The sequence below is a fragment of the Rhinolophus hipposideros genome, assembly GCF_964194185.1.
Source record: "Rhinolophus hipposideros genome assembly, chromosome: 18".
Lineage (NCBI taxonomy): Eukaryota > Metazoa > Chordata > Mammalia > Chiroptera > Rhinolophidae > Rhinolophus > Rhinolophus hipposideros.
This window is the reverse complement of record NC_138064.1, coordinates 39,588,295-39,613,307: the sequence shown is the minus strand read 5'-3', so window position 1 is coordinate 39,613,307 and position 25,013 is coordinate 39,588,295. Positions and strand designations below refer to the sequence as shown.

At 33.2% G+C, this 25,013-nt stretch overlaps 1 protein-coding gene across 1 annotated transcript in view; it reads right to left on the bottom strand.

Moving 5' to 3' along the window:
* Positions 1-25,013, bottom strand: part of SEMA3D (semaphorin 3D) — a 203,475-nt gene that overhangs the window by 51,151 nt on the left and 127,311 nt on the right. The window contains exon 8 of the mRNA XM_081079723.1: positions 12,226-12,368. Coding sequence (XP_080935849.1) covers positions 12,226-12,368 — 143 coding nt within the window. The remainder of the gene's footprint in view (positions 1-12,225; positions 12,369-25,013) is intronic.

Sequence of the window (25,013 nt, the reverse complement as noted above, 5' to 3'; positions counted from 1 at the left end):
TTAAAAAGAATAATTTTGAAATTTAAAGACATTCAAATGGAATAAAATATTTCAGATATGAACTAAAATTTATACTTAAAAAATATCATACCTCACAGCTTGTACTATGTCTCACAGTTTTAAATTTGAAATGATTCCAACTAATTGTCAACTTACTCTTGGAACATGTGGGTAGCTAAGTTCATGTATGTTGGAGACTGACTATACATATATGTATACATACACATAGCAGAAACACAATGGTAAGTAACCACAGTGATTGTTTAGAACTTAGAAAAACAAAACACTTTTTTGGCAGTAGTATGTTGACACTGTTATTGTTTAGAATTGCAGACACATGGTGATAATAAAAAGCAAAATATCATCTAGTTGATTTTGTAATAATTTTTACTTATCACCAGAAAACACACTTTCTCATTCCTTTTACCCAATATATACTCCAGATATGTCTTTAACACCTGGCTTGTCAGATATTTGATAAATACATGTTTAATAATTAGTGACTAAAAACATAATATACAATTGATAAACCTCTTTAGAAAAGTATAGAAAAAGTATGGATATATGTCAAAGAATTTGAATCTCCTCTGAAATTTATTTGTAACAGGAAACTGAGGAAAGGATTCATTGGAGTTTAACACTGTCTTTAAAATGATAGATGGGTTCAGACATGCAAAGATTGGTTCAGGAAATATTCTAGGTGCTGGAAACTAGGTGAAAAAGACAAGAGGTGGAAGAATTCAGAACACGTATGGAGGACCAGGACAAATTCGGTTTAGATGAAGACTGGGATAAATTGAAATGAAGATAAATGTGATAAAAGTAAATTGGGATAAGATCAAGGAAGGCTTTAATGCCAGGCAAAGCATCTGTATGTTATTTACTACACAATAAAGAATTGCTAAAATATTTGATAATTGGCAAATAAATGAATGAAGAGTTTTCAGAAATGAATTCATAATATATGTTATGTAATAACCTTCTAGAAACAAACATGTCGACAATTGCTCTTAAAATTGTATTTTGTATATGATGCTTACATTATTTGAGTATTATTGCTCAATAATAAAAATAATTAATGTCAGTTAGCTATCGGATGACTTCAGATGTCTGCAGATGTGAAGGCAGATTTATCTAGATATGACTTTTATTTATAGTACTTATATCCTTAGCTATTTAATAAATATAAATCCAGAAGTTAATATAAAGGGTGAAATATTGATGCTTCCTCTTAATGTAATAGTAAATTTTTTGTAGGATTCCAGTGAGAAAATGTGTTATCTGGAATTACTCAAAAAGAAAGAGATTTTTTTACATGAATTTAAAAATACAAGGTAAGTTATCTCTTTATCTTTCTCATGACCCTTGATTTATAACTTTAAAGTTCGTATATCTACCCTTTATGTGATTTCTTGGCAGAGTTCTAGACGTACTAAGCAGAGCTCTAGCTAATCGTTTTTATTTCAATGTATTTTTATTATATAATTTGATTTTTATTAAATTTTCATTGCCTATATTGTATATTTTGAGAGTCAGAAATAAATATTAAAAAGTGTTGACTCGATATACGTAAAGAAACATATCAGCTATCATGAATATAAAGCCAGGGAGTACATTTGGTTTACTGTTTTAGCCCTAGCACAGAGTAGTTGCTCAAATTATTTTTCTAAATGAATACATAGATATATCAAATACGGGCTTGACGACCTTCCTTTAACAGGTGTACACATCACTACTTCATCACAAAAATGAGCAGTCACATTCCCTTTTTAATATTTTATTAGGTAAAAGTGACAAGAAATGTCCATTTTCAAACATTGTCCCCTTTTCTAGTTGCAATTATCACCCATATTTAAGACAAGCCATGAAAAAATTCTAACTATTCTACTAACTCCAAATTAGTTGGACAGAAAAGGGATTTATACCATACCTGCATATTTTTTAAACCGACAAATGGGAATTGCAATCCTTTGAACAAAAGAATCTTTAAATGTTCTTGCCTACCCATCTAGCAGCATTCCCTGGCCCCTCAAGGAATAAAAAGATAAAAAAAAAAAAAAAAATCCAGGTCAAAGATGAAAGCCACCTGCTGTCAGCAAGGAAACAAGTATAGTTTCTGGGATAATAGCTCTCAGGGATGGATCATAAGCATTTAATGACTGGATAGTAACTCTTACAGACATCCAGAAGCATGACCTGGATGGCAAAGTTCAATTCACAAGGGGTTGTATTTCTCCTGGAGGGAAGTGTCAGTTGGCTGACTTTGTTGACCAGCTCTCAGTTCCCGGATTTGTTTGCTAATCTACACAATCCCCCCTGAGAACTTTAAGCCCATAAGAGGGCTGAAAGGGAGGTAACCACTTTTGTACTACTAAAGTGTCACCTCCTTGCTTATTTTTGTGAAGGTCTAAAGAACTCAACCTCTCACTAACACAATAGATTTATTATTGAGATGTCAGAATCAGCAGCTTTTAGTCACCGGTCACTCCTATTTGTCTCCACTCTATTTATCACAGCTTCTTTGCCAAAAGCCTTGACACCCTCTACACAAAGATGCAGATGAAAGTAACAAAGAAATTAAATGTAAACAAGCCCAAACACGTGTTCAGTCTGGGTGGTGAGTGCAGAGGGTACGTGTTTTCTTATTCTCTGTAGCTTTTTATATGTTTGCAGTATTTTAAATTTTAATGTGATTAATAAAAACAGAAAAATACTTAAAGATGAAATGAAACATAATTTAAAATCTTTCAGCAACTTTAAAATATAGTATTTCAGAGCCATTAGATTGGGTGATGGCTGCATGTTAAGAACAACTATGATCTCCGAATCATAGTAACGACTAATGGGTACGTCAGTCACCAGGCAGGTTACTGGTGATTCCATTTTCCTTCTATTTTCCCAGAAAATTTAAGTCCTTATAAATCTTACATAGACATGTAGAGTAGCTACAAGCTGTCACACATGAACTTTTATTGAGTGTGTCTTTTGACCTCTGGGTCACTATGCTGGATTCATCTGTTAAACATGATTTTATCTACATATACCATTCTCTTTGAGGATCTCTCAGCACTTTATAAATGTTGTCATTTCACCTGTGTGTTGAGAAACAGAAGCTCATAGATAATGTAATGATTGACTATCAGTTCCTATGCTCTTAAATCCTGAAGATTTTATAAATCGATGAAATCTCCAAGACATTTGTGAACATGTTGTATTCTATTAAAATATGGATGTGCATTCAGAAATCTGTACCTATATTGATGAGTTTAAGTTGAAGAATGCCAGACTTTTCAAATCAATAACCATTGAGAATAACATACCTTAAGCACTTAAGAAAAACAAAAAAACAGTTTGATGCTAGAGGTCATAAATTCTCCTTTGCTTAAAATTTAGTTATTTTGCTTAATGCTGCTTTCCTATATCTTTGTGCAGACAAGAGAATGGAATTCCTTAGAACTCCATTTAAAGAATGAAACACTTTAAAATTCATAATCTATGAATCTTTGTGCATCCTCTCCACAGTTTTACCCAATAACATTTAACTTCAGATATTTTAACTTAAACACTACCACCTTCTTTTGAAGTGTGACCAAAATACTACAGTAATCTAAATGAAATGTTCTTCCCTAACTGTAACTGTCACAGTGAGGCAAACACACAGTTGATCCTTGTTACAAATTCAACCAATAAGACTAGGACAATTTAATACTCTTGTGGTTTCAATGTAATGCCCATTATATTTCAATACATCATTCATATTTTTTATCTGATATGTCATTTATAATAACAGCTGTACCTTGAAGGTTTTAAATAGTCTTGTATTGAGATATGCCTTCAAATCGCCAAAATACCCATTTGTACCAGTAAATACTGGAGATATAATCATAGCAATTAAGATTTCAGAGCAATTGTCCAATCTATCTTTCTCTGTGCGGCCTTAATCTTCACTGAGTTCTACAGACAGATTTTTAGAATCTTCGTAAACTTCATTCAGATGGTCTATATGGGGTTATATAAGTAAATAATAATATTAAGGATAATCTAAACACAGGATGGCCTATTTAGAACCTTGAAATTATTCTCAAGAAAACATAGGTACTAAACTTATGGACCTTGGGTTCAAAGAAGATTTTATGAATTTGACCTCAAAGTCAAGGGAAGTAAAAGTTAAAATAAATGAATGGGACTACATCAAACTGAAAAGCTTCTGCACAGCATAAGAAACCACCAACAAAACAAAGAGACAACCAAACAAATGGGAGAAGATATTTGCAACAACACTTCTGATAAGAGGCTAACATCCAAAATATATAAGGACTTCATACAACTTAATAACAAAAATACAAAAAAACCCAATAAAATAAAATAAAAAATAAAAAAATGGGCAGAGGACATGAACAGAAACTTTTCCCAAGAAGACATACAAATGGCCAACAGATATATGAAAGAATACTCAACTTCACTAGCTATTAGGGAAATGCAAATCAAAACCAGAATATCACCTCACACCAATTAGAATGGCTATCATCAACAAGACAAATAGTGACAACTGTTGGAAAGGCTGTGGGGAAAAAGTAACCTTCATACAGCGCTGGTGGGAACGTAGATTGGTGCAGCTGCTATGGAAGGCCGTGTGGAAGTTCCTCAAAAAATTACAAGTAGAATTACCATATGACTCAGCAATCCCTCTCCTGAGTATCTATCCCCCCCAAAATCTGAAAACATTTATCCATAAAGATATGTACTCCGACGTTCATTGTAGCTTTATTTACAGTGGTCAAGACATGGAAACAACTCAAGTGTTCTTCGATAGATGATTGGATAAAGAAGATGTGGTACATATACACAACGGGATACTATTCTGCCATAAGAAAAGATGAAATAGTGCCATTTTCAACAACATGGATGGATCTTGAGATTATTATGCTAAGTGAAATAAGTCAAACAGAAAAGTCGATACCCACATGACTTCACTGATATGTGGGATCTACAACTGAAAACAACAAAGAAACAAGACAAACAAATAAAAAAAAAAAAAGAAACCTCATAGACATAGACAACAGTTTAAGTGGTTACCATAGGGTAAAGGGGGAGGGGGAATGGTAGAAGAGGGTAAAGAAGGTCTATTATATAGTGATGGAAGGAGAACTGACTCTTGGGGGTGAGCACACTATGTAATATACAGATGATATATTGTAGAGTTTTACATTTGCAACCTGTGTAATTTTACTAACTAATGTCATTCCAATAAACTTAATTTTAAAAAAAGAAAAAATATATTTTATCATGTTGTGAGAATAACGAAAAGGAAAATCTAGAGTAAGATATCAAGAGTTTTGTTAGAAAGGATTCCATATATATTAAAATACATTGCTATATGAAGAGGAAGAGCTTAAATGAGGATATTTTAATACATTGAATAAATTAATGGAAGCTAGTGAGTTATACCCACTGAATCAAATGAGAGAACTATGTTGCACTTTCCTTTTCAGCCGATGTGTCTTCTTTTGCAATATGCTATAACTATATGTCATATAACTGTTTTTCTGACCACCAAAATATAAAAGAAAAAAAAAGAAAATAATATGTCTTCTATTTCATTTACTAATAATCTTGAAATACCTCAATAGTAGAAGAAACAAACTCAAACATTTCAGGCAAACAACAGAAGAAAAAGCGAAGAAAAAAACTTGTATGGCAGGCATTGAACACAGTGATTTTTAAACGATAAGTTCAGTAGAGGATTTGCAGGCAAAATATTTTTGTCTTAATGAGAACTCTAGTGTTTAGAGATGACTGCTTTTGATTTGCCATTGGAGAGTCGAAATAGAGAACATGTTTTTCTAACTATAAAAATTTGTAAAGATTATTAGGAATGCCGGACTTAGGTAACATACAATGCTTAAAAATTCAGTTTCTAAGATTTAACAGATAAACGTTAGGTAAATCTAGGCATATTAGGCAGTCCTTTTAAGGTAGGATCAGAGTTCATTAAATTAAAAAAAAAAAAAAAAGTCTAAGGCCAACCCTATAAACCCTTGCCTAGGAATTTGACAGGAAAACAGATGGAAGTGGAGCAAAAGCACATCTGTAACTCGTGGGCTCTAAATCTCTCATTTAGGTTGTAAGTGACACACTGAAAGTAAGCACAAAAAAACCCACAACCTGGCGGAGATCAATAAATATGGAAAGTGTCATCAGCCCCAAAACACAAATCTTCAAAGGCAGTAATTGTCCAAATAGGACCATATATAAAAATAGACACTGCAAGTGGAATTGAAGCAGAGTTATTAATTAGCTCCCCCTCCCCCCCAGGCAAGTTATGTGAAAAGGCCATCCAAACTAAATTCCTGGCATGGACAAAGGAAATACTGCAGAACAAAAAGAAAGAAAGAAAAAAAAAGAAAAAAGAACTGGCATAACCTACAGCTGGAATCCGGAGTGGGCTAGCATAAGTAAGCTAATGGACAGCACTTCCAAAAACGAATAGAATCCAAAAATAATGCAAAACAGCCTTGAGGCGGAAAGTTGTAAGCAAGCCTCACTGAAGTGACTGGAATTTCTGCACATTAACTGACAGGGTGGTTCTTGAAAGGACACACACACACACATAAACACACATACATACGTGGTAATAAACATCACATAGACATAAATAATAGTATCTGAAAGGAGTAACTTGCAAAGTAGTCGACACAAATCTTTTCAGAAGGTTTATTTCATGCTGTTTCACCTGTTCATAAAATCAGCATTTATTAGCTTACGAAGAAGATCTGTGTAATTTACCATCTATGAGAGCAGAGAGAGGATGTAAGGTGCACCATTTAGTGCTTGAAAATACTGGCTGTTAGCGGCAAAACTTTAGAAATCATTCTGGGATAAGCACCTTATTTTCAATGTGAGAAAACTGAGTAAGTAGTCTCACTGAAAAGTAATGACACTCCTGAAAAATAATTAATCAGTAAATGTGTTATGCCATGTACAATGATAAGCATACTGAGTTAAGAAAATAACTTCTAAATCAATTTCTTTACTATTGAGTGTCTCTCCCTGTGCATACTGCTTGTTCAAAATTATTGTTCAAATTGTTCACACGATTTTCATTAGATATGTCTCCAAATTATTTTGATTATGTCCAGAAATAAGATCTATCCTCAAAGTACAAATATTTCTAAAAATCAGGGCAAAATAATAGTAATTTCAACTTTTAAAAGTAATAAAATACCATCTCTTTTCAGCAGCCTTTGGTAACTAACCTGTCTCTAAACCCCACAATACACACACACTCCACACACACTAACCTAAGCAGTTAGTTGATCTAGCTCCCGAAGTGTGCGTGGGTGACGTGTGTGTGTGTGTGTGTGTGTGTGTGTTTGTGTGATTTTAAGTTGAATATTAGTACCATTTGGGCAAAAGTTACCATCCTTACTGCCAAATCTCATACCATATTTTTAATCATAATCTTACCTGACTTCCTTTTGGAGTGTGACATCACTGACAACTGCTTTTTTTCTTGAAACACTTTTCTCTTTTGTCTAACTTCTGACATTTTGCTCAGTTCTCCAACTAGCTATCAAACTATTTCTCCTCAATTGCCTTTGTAGACATTTTCCTCTACCCTTTCTTAAATGTCATTGTTTCAGGATTCTCTCCTTTCTCTTGGATCTGGCACTACAAATTTTCCTGGGTAATTTCAGACAGTTCCTTGACTTCAAGAACCCCGAATATACAGGTAATTTCCAAATTCATGAGTTCAGACACTACTGAGACTCTGGTTCATCTTTTTCAACTAGACATTAGAGCAGCATATCCCAGAGCCACATCAAGATAAACATAAGCAAATACAAAAATCTATGTCCATAAATTGTTTGTCTCTTGTCTCAAATATCAAAGTGTATCTCTTTGCACATTTTCTTGATCTCTTCCTTATCTTCTGGAAACTACAATTACTAAGAATATAGGAGTCCCTGTCTAAGGGCAATTATAAAGTCTCTGACATAGGTATAAGGGCGAATTAAAATGCATCGAGAACCTAACAGGACAGAAATTTGTTGCAGCCTCGCATGTATATGGTGGAATCAATATCTGCAATATCAGTAAGTCCTAATTATAAACAAGAAAGGTAAGGTTTCTAAAGACTGATGAAATTTTATGTACATTTTTAAAGAGAAAACCATCAGTACCCTGCTATTTTTCCATTTACTCATTCTACTCCAGTCACAGTGAATCTCTTTTAATTCCTTAAATGCTTTGCCCCATACCGGAGATTCACCTGTGCTTTTCTGCTGCCTGGAATCCTCTTCCGCGTCCCTGCCACCTTTGTGCTACAATTTCCTAATCATTTTTAACCTCTGGTTCAAAAGCCACTTTCTCAGAGATACCATCCAAAACCAAGTGAGTGCTCTCTGATGTTTCCTCATTGTACCCTGTGATTTTTTCTATTATAGCATGTATCAAACTTTCTAATCACATATATTAATGTGTGTTTTCTTCTTTAATGCATATATCATCTACAAGGTGTAAGTTCAGTGAGGACAAGAATGTCATTTGTTTTTACCTTTGATAAAACGACTGCTTAGCACAGTGCTACATATAGTGTCATACACAGGATCAGTTACCATTAAATGTGTTAAGTGAATGAATGCTTTGGTAGTCTCTATATTGTACCCACTAGCCACATGAGGCTATTTAAATTAAAAATAATTAGGTAAAATTAATTAAAATTAATTAGAAAATTCCTCAGTCATAACATACTAGTCGTATGTCAACACTAACAGCCACATGGCTACTGTGTAGGAGAGTGCAGGCAGAGAATATTCCCACCACCCCAGAAAGTTCTATTGGACAGCACGAGTCCCCACTAAGCAATTCATGAAAGACTGGTAATAAATTAAGGACCTGTTAGGAATCCACACATAGATTCTATCTTAAAAATACCTCTTGAACTTACCCATATATCTTCATTCCTACTCTCTTTAGGGAACCACCTCCCAGGTCTCCCAGGCACAAATAGTTCTCAACACAGATGAATTCCTCAAATTATTGCTAAGTATATCTATTTATCAAGTCATGTCTCTGCCTAAACACATTTATAATTTCTCACTGGCTACAAAATAGAGTTTAAAACATCTGAACATGGAAAGATTTCTTATCCTCCAACTTACCACCCTGAGGTCCACTTAAGATTTCAGTGTTCTGGAAACAAAATATACTCTGTGACAATGCTGCCCTAAATGCCTATCCTCCTCCCCCATAGGACTCAATTTTTGAGCTTCACTGAATGTGCTGAGAGTTCTCAGCTCCTTCTGCCTCTATAGATTATATTGGGGTTATCTTTTTGTATCTCTATTACCCTCAATATACTATGAGGTTTTAAAGAAAAGGGACAACGGCTTACTTATTTTCCAGTGTCTAGTGTACTGCATTTTGCACAGAACTTACATTTTATTGTTGTTGCTGAATAATGAAATAATGAATGAATGGGTTACAAAATTTAAAAAAAGATTCTCATTATTCTGTAAACAGTTCTTTAGTCATTTTTGTGTAATTTTTACTTATGTTTAAAACCTCTTCCCCACCAATCACTGTATACTACTTAGTCTAATAGTAATGTGTTTGACAAGTCAATAAAACAACTTTTACTTTAGTTTAGGAGCTGAAAAGGTAGGGAGCTCTAAAATCGTCAATAGTTTTTCTTTGAGCTGAAGTTATCAGTTAAAAATGAAAACAAATAAACAATTAACAGCAAGAACAGCAACACTTGAATATTTCCAAATAAACAGGGTCCGTGAGAATATTCCAGTAGAAAAAATAATATAAAGAACTCCTATGTTATTTTCTGAAAAGCTTTGTAAACTCAGTCAAGTGTACACAGTTAACTCTAATCTCTGACATGATCTCTTTCTTCTTAGATCTTTACTTATACCTATTGAACTCAATTTTGTTTCACAGCAAAGATACATTTCTGTTATTATTTGTTGAAAATAGAAAAACAATGTTATAATAATACAATGAGGGTAAAAAAAACAAAAATGAAACAACAGAGAGGAATAACATGTTCCAAATAATGTCCCCAATGTTTTTTTTTTTTATTTAAAAAGAATGTGTAACAGTAACAATGATAATGCTGAGTAGTCTTTTTTTAATTATTATTAATTTTGTTTTGTTTTTTGGCAGGACACGACATTTTAAAAAATAATTTTAATTTCCAGTCATATCTCCACTTAGAAGTGCTCACTTTTACACACTTTAATTCTAAATTATTAAATAAAGTTAAAAAATGGGCAGGGCGTGCTGCAATTAAGAAATTACAAAGAAAGCATTTAGAACGGAAAGTTTTCATCAATGTCATACGTGTAGTGGGAAATTCTAAAGCTGGTCCTCACTTAAAACAGTGACTGAGTAAAGAGATACACTAAAGTGAGAAGAACCTCTATTGTACCTTTTTGAAAAGAAAATTCATCCATCACATGTCCTTATTTGATCTCACAATTTGTTAGCTTTTTATCCAGAAACAATAGAATGACAAAATCTTCCTGTGTGGCCCCAGAGGTTTTGTGGTGGGAAGACTCAACTACTAGAATCCCCTGTCTTTTCAATTCTATAGGAATTTGTTCATAATTTAAATAAAATATCCCATGGCTGATAACTTCAAGTTTACACTATATTTAACACATAAATTTATAAATGAGGGCAACTAAATTTTTCTTTAATATATTTCTCTACCTCTAAGATTAATTTTCAGTGAATTGATAGTAAGGTAAATACAGTACTTTGTTATAAATGAATTTCTATAACCGGAATGAAACTATCGAGAAGACAGTACTGCATTGGTTCACAAAACACACATTTGCTACATAGGTTCATTAGAAAGTGACTCTTGAAATGCATTTAATTGATTGTAAATCTCTCAGGACATAGTTAATGTAGCTCATTTATACAAAGGATGTCAATCCACAGCAGAGCCTGGCAGGGTCAGGATTCTGTTGTTAGAAGGCATCCTTCAGTACACTGACACACTACGACTACTCCAAGCCACAGCCATTCATCTCTAGGCAAGAGGATTCAAGAGAAATGACGGTGAATTCCTGGACTCTGAAAGAAGTGTGCTTTTTAGAGAAACTGTTCCCTGGGGGTGAAAGGATCAGCGGGAGATATCACCAGCTAGGGCGCTAAGTAAAGAAAGATCTGCGCTCACAAGTTAGCCTTATTCAAAAGTCATGTTTTCATTAGCACTTTTAAGTTCAATGATGGTTTGTATTTCTGTCCCTGGAAGTATGCAAAAGCCTGAAGGCACAAATTGAGACAAAAAACAGTGATAGGCTCAAATAGAAGAAAATGAAATGTTTGTACAAGAATAAAGAAAGCTTCCCACTGAGAGTATTTATTAACTTAACAGCTCTTCCTCTTAATAACTGAATTTATGCTGAAGATCTCTGTCTAGTTAAGAAGTTATTTCAGTAAAGATAAATCCCACTAAAAAAAATATACTGAGGTCAAAAGCATAATCCCGGAAGCATTATTATTCTATTAATATCAAGCTTGTATTCACTCAAATGAAAGCTTTGATGGCACAAAATGGAAGTATCTTATAGAGTTCATGATTTCCCATAATTTACATAAAATGGCTATATTAAAAAACGAATTGCAATATCCTTCAAAATAAATGTTTACTTTTTGGTTTATTTGGTTTTTTTTTTCCTCTTTGTCCCATTTTCTCTCAGAACCTAATCTATATCAATGCTCTACGGGTATTTATTATAGTAATACTGCAACCATATTTTCAGCTTATTTGATCCACATAAAGATACATAATTTTAGATGTGTGTTTCAATAAAAATACAAGATAGATTCTGTTAAGTATTCAAATTACTCTAGGGATTACATTAAGTTCCTTTCTATTTCAAAATAAGATTATTAATGTATAAGATCATTTTAACCTAATTGAATAACACAATGCAGAGATTTTACTGGAATCTCAATAAATAGCAAAGGGATAGCCCATCAGTAAAAGGAGCGAGCTGCCTAAGAGATCTAACTCATACCTGGGCAACAGCTCAGGCTCTGGAAAAACAAACTGTAATATACTGAATCTCTTTTTTTTCCTTTTTCCTTTTGGATCTCAAAACATATACATGTGAGATAGTATGAATATATCCTACCACATTACACGGTTAATCATTCGTACACATACATATATACTTAAGTAAAATAAATACATCTTGCCTTACAAACTCTTCCAACTCGAGAAAGGATCGTCTTATCGGAAGTACTGCCTTCTTGAGATGATTCACGAAAGAAGAAATATATTTTATCATCATCTGGATTATAGGTGTCTGGTATGGGGAAAGTTCCAATAAATTTTGCTCCTGTTTGAAAGAAAAGAAGCTTTAAATTAAAATACTGAAATAATTTAACCACACTAGTACTGGCATTTTTTGTATGTAAAACAATTAGCAGAAAAAGAAAAAAACATGGGTGGAATGTGAGAAATGTGACATACACACAAAATAAACATGACACATGTAGAATCATGGATAAGCATGAAGAGCTCCTGAACAAGTTCTCTAGAAACTCCAGAGAGCAGATGAGAATATGACTGACTGCTATTCATAATTGTTGCAACTTGATTATATTACTTTGAAAGCCCTTTCAAACCTGGACATTTTATATTCTCCTTTTATATGATAGAGTCACTGCTTTTAAACCACGATGTCTATTATGGAAAAGCTTAAGAAAAGCTATAAACATATCCCAAATTCTGATATATTATTAAGTCATTTGCTGCGTTCTGTGTAATTGCCAAAGGAGAAAAATTAAAGAAACAAAACAAAACAATAGTGTGTGGGTCAACATCCGTGTAGGCTCTGGAGACATTCTCTCCAGGTTTATATCATGTGTCTGCCACCTGCTGAAAAGGTAACCTTAGGCAAATTATTATTTTTTTTCCCATGCCTCAATTTTCTCAAAACTAACATGAAACCAATGATATCATCTATCTACTAGGATAACAGACATCATGAATTAATATTTGTAAAGCACTTAGTATCTGACACGAATAAGAGTTCAGTAAATGTTGTTTATTATTAAGATGATAATTGGGATAATAATCATTATTATTATTATGACCACAAACAAGAAAATGATAAAAAAAATGACCATATCCATACAATCGTTAGAATGATAGGTAGTTGTTAAAAATGAAATAGTTCTAAATATACTGCCATGGAAAGATGTCCATAATACACGTTAAATGAAAAAATATTGGCAATACACTTAACCCTTTGTACTGCATCAATGATAAGTCAATCTGAATTACTAATTCCTTGTTTAAAAAGTATTGGGTCACTATATCCTGGTTGTATATATCTGTGAATTAACCAGGTAACAGATCTGTAATTTGGGTTATACTAGTTTCAGAAATAATCTTTTTTGATTAAAGCAAAAACTACAGAAAAAGAGAGTGATTATTAAGAAATGAAGGAAGGACTTCCGCTAAATAGAAAACATGAGAAGGAAGCATAGAGCACTGTTTAAGAAGTAGAAGCAGGAAACAAGGCAAAACAAAAGGCAATCCAATCCCTCTTCTCACCCCCCACCACCACAAAGTGGGAGTGAGAGGAGAAAAAAGAAAGATCAACAGTGCCTTTTCTAGAGTTCTGCCTAGAGACCTGATGATGCCTGTGTACCCCAGGAGTACTGAAAACCATTCCCTACAAATGCAGAGTCTTTGGTCAATAGTCCAGTAAACAAGGCTCTACAGTCTCTTTAAACAGACAGAAATTAATGTTTGATTCCGAGTGATGGGTAGTTCATTCTTTATCATCCCACCCTCTCTGGGCCAGCCCTGGTCTCCCACTCAATTTCTCCTTAAATAAGAAGACTTAAGATGAAAAGAGAAAGGGAAATATGTGCACGAACTTTCTCCCCTTTGGTCTTCATTATTTCCCTGTTTTTTCCTTGAGCTCTAGAAAGCCGGTGGATTCTTATACTCCCGATAATTTTACTTGGATGTGATCCTAGATTACATAAAAGTTAACTTTAAGAAAACCATGTAGGGTGTTTTAAATTTTCTATTCTAATTAATCTTAAATGAGGAAGTTCCATTAACAATTTCACTCAGGGTTTTATGGTTATTTTTCCCCTCCAGCCCCTCTTTTAAATTGTTGATAAATCACAAACAATTGGTTTTGAACTCCTGAGCAAAGCAAAAATTGTTTCATAGTCAAAAATAAACTCTTTTATTTTTTTTTATTTCAATATATTGTTTTCTTAGAGAGAAAATTCTGTGGAAATAAATTTTCCTATAGATGTGGCATTAAGATTTTAGCAAACTCATGAAAACAAACAATATATTTAATTATTACTATATTCAAGGCACGTAGAAGAAAAACTGGTAGGATCAAAGAATATAAAAACAAGTAAGAACTGACTCTTCACTTCAAATCAATTTCAATTTAGATTAAGGAAATATTAACATATGTCCGAGATTTGGCCAAGAAGAAGGCCCAGTCTTTCTGTTTCCAATGATTTAAAATGGGATTTCAACAATGTGTAGGGGAAAAGACAACCAACTGTGGACTCCCATAAATATAGACCAGGCATGGAAATAATCTATAGAACATTTTTGAAATTAGAGATGTCTCAACTAAATATTACTGACCTGCATGGAAATTTCCAGTTGCATTGGCATGTGTATATTTAAAGCATAGAAATATAAAAATAAATAAAACCTTGTAAGTGATTCTTATAAGCATCTAAGATTAAGAGTCACTGAAATAAGACTACCATTTCATATGTGGGAAAAAGGATATAGATAGGACTCATATAACCCAAGGTGAATAATGCAAATACATGGATGGTTATGCAGAGTTAGAACTGATAAAATACAAAATTTTAAGTAATTAGAGCATGATAGAAAAGGGATATAACTGAAATTACACAGAAAGTATAGGGATATTATAGGTTTATTTTACTTAACAAATATGTAAGCTTAAAATGGGGATTAAAGTAAGTAGAATTTTCATAGCATTTAAATATAATTTAAGGAGAAGTTATGCATACAACATGATGACCCTTGTAACGTCAATATTTTATCAGAACTGCTTAATGATTGAGTTGAATTTATAATTTTAAAAATGACATAGTGGTACAAAATTTGCACAATCTTTTTTCTCAAGAGAGAAAATGATATGTCGGTGATTTGAAACAGGATAAGGTAAAAGGAATTTCAGTGTGAGGAGAGTTACTCGTAAAGCTTTCCTCAGACACTCAGATGAAAGAAGTAGTTAAATGAGTCAACTGTTTGGTTTCCACTTGTTTACAGAATTCATCAAGAGAAATACAATTCTACAACAGAGCAGAATGTACACGGTCTAATAGAACAAATAAATATGATAATTCATATTATGCACAGTAGAAATACACAGACAAACCACTCTGGCTATGCAAAACATTATCCAGGTGCACCACATACCCTGTTTCCCTGAAAATAAGATCTAGCCAGACCATCAGCTCTAATGCGTCTTTTGGAGCAAAAATTAATATAAGATTCAGTCTTATATTAGTAAAATATATAAGTAAAATATATAAGTAAAATATAATAAAATAAGACCAGATCTTATATTAATTTTACTATATTACAATATAATTTTACTTTTATCATTTTACTATAAGACCAGGTTTTATATTAATTTTTGCTCAAAAAGACGCATTAGAGCTGATGGTCCAGCTAGGTCTTATATTCGGGGAAACACAGTATTGTCATTTAATATGGTCAAAAGGTAGTCTGACACCAATCCACATTTTGGGAATTTTATTATGACATCCATGGAGAAAAACAGAGCAGATACTTTTCCAAGTTATATTTATTTTAACTTTCAACTAATGTATAATATAGATGAGATTTTCTTGTGTTTATTCAGTGACTGTTAGTTTTACTGGAATCTCTTTTAAATGTTAATTCTTTTTCCAGTACTAAAGAAAATTATTTTGGAGTACTTATTTTTTGGATAAAATTATTGTTTGGAGAAAATCAAATGGTGGAAGTGTTTAAGCCAAATGGTTACTACAGGAAGAAATCTAATTATGAAAAAAGTTAGTATCAAATAGTACTCTATCCTGTGATTTAAAAAATAAGCACATGTATGAATTAAATATATATATATATATGTTTCAAAAATAGAGAGTTTATTTCTTGCAGTTTCAATTGAGGTCCTGTCTTAGAACGTTGATGTTAGTATGTTATGACAGAAACTCTTTCCTGATTTGCTGCCAATTTTGAGTAAAAATAGGTATCATTTAATCAGTGTACGACATGCATCGTAGTTGAATTAAATCATTTAAAATTATACCAATAGACACCTGGGCTTTATTATAGCACATTTTTCCCCTTTGGCGTTTGAAACACATGTCCTAACAGGGATGGAGTTTGTTGTGCTTGTGTATTTTCACAAATGAACTTGTAGCATGACACCAAGAGTCAGTGCCAAGCGAAACAGCATAAATCCACGGGGCCTGCACCACGCAACACTTTCATTTCTTCCTATGAACCTCTTTTCACCCAGATGAGCTCACCTATATTATGACTTAATACATAGTGCACTCCTTTCTTTGCTTTACTTCTTGTAATATTTTTTTCCTACTACTTTGAAAAATGTTACCTTTTCATGTGGAAGGAGAATTTATAGACAACAGAGCACTGCAAGAGAAACTTCAAATGAAAACTGCCTCTATGTGTTAAAAATGAAAAAAAAAAAGTCAAAACAAAAGTTCTTATTTATTCAGGGAAAGAAAACAAAAAAATATGTATCTGAGGCATCATCATTTGTTTTCATTTTCCATAATTTACTTTTATTCTAAACTCTCAAAAATGCCAAGGTGTTTGAGTAACCACTGGAATTTATTCTTATATTCTTATTTATACACTCCTAAGATTAAACTGATAAAGAAAAGTGTGGAATCATCTGTCTTCATCTAGAACTGCCCATAGTATTTCACTTTTGCAATCTTTCATCATCCAGATGAGGTATTTAATACGTGGATTAGTTTCTCAAAGGAGGAATCGTGATTCATACTTCTTCAGTCTCTCGGAACTGGATTAGAAAAAGTCCTAGAGAGATTCTGACAAGGATCTTTGGACTAATATGTTACCTGATTTCACTCTGGTTAATTCTCGGCAGAGCAAAGAACAAAATATGGTATACACCCAAGCATCTAGGATTTTAAATTCCCAAAGTGGTTCAGATATAAAAATGGACTTATAAGAGATTCATATAGTACCATATTTTTAAAAAGGTTAATTATTTAAAACCTGCATCATAATAGTTAAATACTCAATTATAATTCAATTTAATTTTTCTATTTCACTTAATATACACATACTATAAATTTACTTTTACAAAAGTTTAGTTGATCACACAAATGTAAAAGCAGGACCTTAAATTGAAAATGAAAGTATGGAAAGCAAAATTGAACAGAAAAAAATTCTCAAATTGTCTAACTAAAAATAAATAATACAATGAGGTAATAATATATGAGAAACAAATTAGATATCGACCCCATTACTTGAAATATCAAATATCTTTCAGTTCTTTCCATCCGGCAACAATTTTATGAAACATAGGAGTGAGATTTACATCTATGTGCTAAGTGAATAATAAAAACAATTTATACATACATTGCATTATGTTATTCTGAGCTATTGGACATCGTTAATAAACAAGTACACGTTAGACCAGTGCTGTTCAATAGAAGTTTCTGTGAATTTCTATGAATTATATCTGTGCTATCGAATATGGTAGACCCAGCCCATGTGGATGTTAAGCACTTTATATATGACTAGTATGACTAAAAAAAAAAAAGTATTTTAAATGTATTTAAATTTAATTAATTTAAACGTAAGTAGTTATATATGGCTGTGTCTACCATATTGGATAGTGCAACTATAGAGCAAGTAGGCTGTGTCAATAACTGTACTGTGTCAGGTCCAGTGTTAAAGAAGAAACTGAAACTTTATCCCCATAACTGCCACCAAAATGGGATTCCGGCTTCCAGAAGACATGACATGCTACTCTTTTTGGTATTGTAATGGAAGGGTAGGCCTGGTGGTTAGGAGACCTAGGCATATCTCTTCTTCATACTGCGTCTCAATATGTGGAATATGAGGTTGAATAAGATGATTAAGATAACTTTCGTTCTGAATAATCACCTCAATTCCTCTAACAATCATTTGTATTTTATCTTCCTATATTCCTGACACTAGCCTGATGACCAAACTGACCTCTGTATTTGAACCCTAAGCTGACTATATTTGAAAAATGTCCACTTTTCAGAATGGAGGACAGAAATGCTCCCTAAGCAAGTTAATTCTTTTTAAAAATTAAGTTTCTTGGAGTGACACTGGTTAGTAAAATTATATAGGTTTCAAGTGTACATTTCTGTACTATATCATCCAAATATTGCATCGTGTGTTCACCACCCAGAGTCAGTTCTCTTTCCTTCACCATATATTTGACCCTGCTTCCCTCCTCTTCTACCACCACCCTTACCCACCCTTATGTCTGGTAACAACTACACTGTTATCTGTGTTTAAGATTTCATGTTTGTTTTGTTCATTTGCTTTCAGTTTTATATACCCCATATGAGTGAAGCCATATGGTTCTCAACTTTCTCTGTCTGACATATTTCACTTAGAATGATAATCTCCAGATCTATCCATCCATGTTGGCGCAAATAGCAGTATCGTATCTTTTCTTATGGCCGAGTAATACTCCATTGTGTATATGTACCACATCTTCTTTAGACAATCATCTATCAATGGAGAACTTGGTTGTTTTCATGTCTTGGCCACAGTGAATAAATGCTGCAATGAACATATATCTTTATGGATAAAGGTTTTCAGAATTGAGGTAGATACCCAGAAGAGGATTTGCTGGGTTGTATGATAATTCTATTTTTAATTTTTTGTGGAATCTCCATACTGTTTTCCATGGTGTCTATACCAATTTACATTCCTACCAGCAGAGTACAAGGGTTGCTTTTTCTCCACGGCCTCTCCAACACTTGTTATTACTTGATTTGTTGATGATGGCCATTCTAATAGGTGTGAACTGGTATCTTATTGTGGTCATGATCTGCATTTCTCTAACAGTTAGTGAAGTTGAGCATCTTTTCATATATCTGTTTGCCGTTTGTATGTTTTCTTGGGAGAAGTGTCTGTTCAGGTTCTCTGCTCACGTTTTAACTGGATTGTTTGTTTTTTTGCTGTTAAGTTCTATGAGTTCCTTATATATTTTGGATATTAGCTCCTTATCAGAGGTGTTGTTTGCAAATACCTTCCACATTCAGATGGTTGCCACTTTGTTTTGTTTCTTTTGCTATGCAGAAGCTTTTTTGTTTGATATAGTCCTATTTGTTTATTTTTGCTTTTACTTCCCTTGCCTCTGAGGTCAAATTCATAAAATCCTCTCTGAACCCAAGTTTCATAAGTTTACTATCTATGCTTTCTTCTATGCAATTTCTTGCTTTAGATCTTATGCTTAGGTCTTTGATCTATTTTGAATTAATTTGGGTACATGGTGACAGATAGCAGTCCAGTTTCATTCTTTTGCACGTGGTTTTCCAATTTTCCCAGCACCATTTACTGAAGAGGATTTCTTTTTTCCAGTGTATGTTTTTGGCTCCTTTGTCAAAAATTATCTGCCCATATACATGTGGGTTTATTTCTGGGTTTTCAATTCTATTTCATTGGTCTGTGTCTTTCTGCCAAGACCATGCTATTTTGATTATTGTTACCTTGTAGTATAGATTGAAGTCAGGGAGTGTGATACCTCTAGCAGCCTTGTTCTTTTTCCTTAGGATTGCTTTGGCTTCGGAGTCTTTTGTAAGTCTATACAAATCTGATGATTTTTTTTGTTTTATTTCTTGAAAAAATGTCACTGGGATTTTGATGGATAGCATTAAATCTGTATATTACTTTGGGTAATATGGTCATTTTAACTACGTTGATTCTTCCAATCCATGAACACAGAATATCTTTCAATTCCTTTGTGATTTCTTCATTTTTTTTTCTTTTTAAATGTCTTACACTTTTCAGGGTATAGGTCCTTCCCATCCTTAGTTAAGTGTATTCATAGGTATTTTATTCTTTACATTGCAAAAGGAATGGTTTCTTTCACTTCTTTTTCTGAAATTTCATTGTTGGTATATAGGAATACAATGGATTTTGTGTCCTGCAACTTTACTGTATTTGTTTATTGTTTCTAATAGTCCTTCTGGTGGAGTCTTTGGGGTGTTCTACATAAAGAATCATGTCATCCGCAAAAAGAGACAATTTAACTTCTTTATCCCCAATTGGGGTGCCTTTTACTTCTTTCTCTTTCCAGATTGTTCTGGCTAGGACTTCCAACACTATGTTAAGTAACAATGGTGAGAGGGGGCATCCCTGTCTTGTTCCTGATTTTAGAGGAAACCTTTCTGGTTTTCACCATTAAGTATGAGATTAGCTGAGGATATGTTGTATATGGCCTTTATTATGTTGAGGTACTTTACTTTTATACCTATTTATTATGTATTTTAATCATAAATGGATGTTGTATCTTGTCAAATGCTTTTTCTGCACCTATTGATATAATCATTTGATTTTGTCCTTTATTTTGTTTATGTGATGTATCACATTGATGGATTTGCAGATGTTGAACCATCCTTGTGCCCCTGGAATGAACCCCACTTAGTCGTGATGAATAATCTTTTTAGTGTATTGTTGCATTCAATTTGCCAATATTTTATTTAGGATTTCTGTGTCTGTATTCATGAGAGACACTCATCTGTACTTTTCTTTTTTTGTGTTATTCTTACCAGGTTTTGGTATCAGGGTAACGTTAGCCTCACATAATGAGTTAGGAAGTATTGCCTCTTCCTCAACTTTTGGAAGAATTTGAGGACAGGTATTAAATTATGTTTGAATGTTTGTTAGAATTCACTACTCCAGTCATCTGGTTCTTGACATTTGCTTTTGGGGAGGTTTAGGATGACTGTTTCAATTTTCTTACTGTTGATAGGTCAATTTAGATTTTCTAGTTCTTCACAATTCAGCCCAGGAGAAAGAATCATCCATTTCTACTAGGTTATCAAATTTGGTGGCATACAGTCTTTCTTTTCCCTTAGTATATCAGGTATTTCCTTGTCATAAAAATCTCATATAGTTTCTATAATTTCTCCCTTGCTCTGCCCTAGAGTCCATGGATCCAGAAGTTCCTAACTAACTGGGTCTTTTGAAGCTTTGTGCTCTTCTAATTATGGCCTGCCTGTCCCTCAGCAAACATCTGACCTGATGTTCGCACTCACACTGACTCCAGCTAGACCACCTATGTCTTCCACATAGCTTTCTTAACCATACTTTCTCTATCTTCCCTGGTCTCTGCAAACAAACCCACATCCTCAGTTTGCTGTTGCCCAGCATCACATGGAGATGTGCACCCTGTTTGTAGTGAGGTTGTAAGAGCAGGAGATACGTAGTCAAAAGAGCAGAATTTAGTCTGATGGACTGTATCACACAAGGGAAAGAATAAAGTCTAAAGCTAGATAGACATACCTGAATTTCAATCTGACTTTTAATAGCTATCTAACTATGTACTATTTATCTGACTTCTATTCTATCCCAAACTGTAAAATGGAAATAATAATCTCTTAAGATTATACCAATAAATAAAACAATACTTTAAAAATATTTAATACAGTCACCAGGATGGATGCTATGTAAAATAAATTTGAAGCAGAAGAGACCAGAGATAGGGAAATGATTTAACAAATAATAAAATTGCAGTGACAAACCAGAGAGAAGGTAATGGAGACCTATAGAAACATGGTGGTCACGGAAATAACAAGGTCAATAGATATTCTGGAGGATGTAAAGACCCTTAGAGATCGATTAGATAAAAGGGGTGAAGGAGAGGAAGAAATCAAAAATAACTAACTTCAATGTAACTGGGTGGATGAAGTTAAGAAGGTTAAGATAGATAAAAATCAGGAAGCTGGTATTGAAGGACAGGTTAGAAAGAGAAAACAAGATAAATTAGACCCATAGGATTTTAGATACAATTAGTCTTTTATATATCTCTATATCTATTTATGTCTGAATATATTTAAAGAAACTCAATCAAAGGATCACTAAATAACTTGTAAAAATCTCAAAGCACTTTAATGGCACAATCAAGGCAAAGGCTTAGATATCTTTATTCCCATATTAAACAAACAGTTTCTTTCTTCTAATCTAAGAGGAAAATGTAAGACATCCAAAATAAATACTTTTTTTAAGAGCACTTAGTTACAGGAAAAGGCTGGAAATATAGTTTTAGGAAGTGCCAGAACACAAGAAACTGTTGAAACTTGTAGAATGGATGAACTGACAGAATTATGAACTGCAGAGAGAGAGAAGGAAAGATGGTCAACAGTTAAAAATGACAAATGTATGTCAGAGAATCAGAGCATTCAAGGTTTTCGTCCCATTCCCTACCACTCTCACCTTCAAAAATAATGATAATGGTGGTGATGATAATATTAACGCTTAATTGCTCTTAAAATGGTTTCCATCAGACCTCCCTACATGATCTAATTTAATACTGACTACACCCTGTGAATATAATTATTATGCCAAATTTTTAGACAAAGAATTTGGATGAACAGAAAGTTTTGACCAAAGTCACAAATAAGTGAAAGTCAGTATTTCAACTTGGGCAATTAAGTTCCACAGAAACAGAGCTATAATTTTTGTTTAAACTGGGACACTTTTGAGAGTTAAAGAACAGAGGTAAACTAGAAATCTCCCATATAAACCAGGTTATATTGTCCCCCTGTCATTAACCACTAACCAATCTGCCATGAATATCCTAGAACCAAAAATATTCTCCTAATTCTTAATAATTTGCCTGCATTCAATACATTGAGACTTCTTCTGTGGTATATACTTTCTCCTACCTTCAATTTATTTCTTTCTATTGACTTCTTTAAATGCAAACCTTTCCCAGTATCTAAAATCTTCCCTTGAATTCTTCCTCAAAATCTTCTATTTCCAAACAAATATCTTTTATTTCAAATAAGCCTTCTTGTATATATTTATGTCCACCTCTACAGACACTACCTTTGTTTCTGTTCTATCCTAAATTTCCTGTTTTTGTGCAATGGCCTCTTCTCTCTGTCCTCATTCTCCTTCAGTCTTCCATTCATGCTACTGTCAGTTGTGTTTATTAAAAAAAAAAAAAATCTAATTTCCTAATTATGATTAGGGAATGGGTGAAGGGGATCAAAAAGTACAAACTTCCAGTTATAAAATACAGCATGGTGACTATAGTTAATAATACAGTATTGCATATATAAATGTTGCTAAGAGAATAAATCTTCTCAACATAAGAAAAAAATGTGTAGTTATGTATGGTGATGGATGTTCACTACACTTATTGTGGTGACATTTTGTAATACATACAAATATAGAATCATTATGTTGTATATCTATAACTAATACGCTACATGTCAATTATACATTAAAAAAAAAGAGTTAAACCACACATAACTTCCCATTTGTTTCAGGATAATATTTGTAGCTTCCCTGCCCCATCTCCCACTCTCTTCTTATACTCCAGAAATTTGTCATCCATGAAGTCAGCAGCCCTCCTGTACAATCTTTACAGACCCAGTGTATAGAATAGCATTCAGTATTCCACAAGACCTAAAAAGTTGTTTATCAAGAGAATGTTAAACCAACTCAAAGTCTTCCTACTTTGTAATTCTTTTCATGTGGCCCAAAGAACAGCATACTAGGCAAATAATAGTTTAATAAATATTTCCTACATTTATTGTTTTAACAATGCTTCAGACCTTTTTATTGACATGTGACAGTTAAGAAAAAAATAAAACAATCTTTTAAATGGCAAGATGATGATATCTTCAATCCAAAGATTGGGAAATACAATCTGCATTTCATTTTAAAACCATAAGTATGGAATCACAAAAGGTACCAAATAGCCAAAGATTTTTTTCTAAGAAAAAAAGAACAAGAAGGTATCACACTTCCTGACGTCAATCTATACTACAAGGTAAAAATAATCAAAACAGCAGGGTATTGGCAGAAAAACAGACACAGACCAATGGAATAGAATTGAAAACCCAGAGATAAACCCACATACATATGGGCAGATAATTTTCAACATAGGAGCCAAAAACATACATTAGAGAAAAAAAAAGCCTTTTTAATAAATGGTGCTGGGAGAATTAGAAAGCCATGTGCAAAAGATTGAAAATAGAGTGCTGTCACCATATACCAAAATTAACTCAAAATGGATCAAAGACCTAACATAAGATCTGAAGCAATAAACTGTAGAGAAGAAAGCATAGATAATAAACTTATAGACAATATCAAACTAAAAAGCTTCTGGACAGCAAAAGAAATCAGCAACAAAACAATGAGGCAACTAACCAAATGAGAGAAGATATTTGCAAACAATGCCTACAATAAGGGGTTAATATCCAAAATACATAAAGAACTCATATAACTCAACAATAATAAAACAATCCAATTAAAAATTAGGCAGAGGACCTGAACAGACACATCTCCCAAGAAGACATACAAATGGCCAACAAATATGTGAAAAGATGCTCAACCTAACAAGTTAGTAGGGAAATACAAATCAAAACCACAATGAGATATCACCTCACACTGGTCAGAATGACTATTATCAACAAGACAAGTCATAATATTTGTTGGAGAGACTACACTTCTGGTGGGAATGTAAAATGGTACAGCCATTATGGAAAACAGCACAAAAGTTCCTCAGAAAAAAAAAAAAAAAGAATATAATTACCATATAACCCAGTAATCCCTCTTCTGGGTATCTACCCCAAAAATCTGAAAACATTTGTTAAATTATGTAAGGAGTGGGATCCAAGATGACAGAGTATATAAATACTGAATACATCAAAATTACAATTAAATTGTAGAACAATCAGCATGGAGAACCATC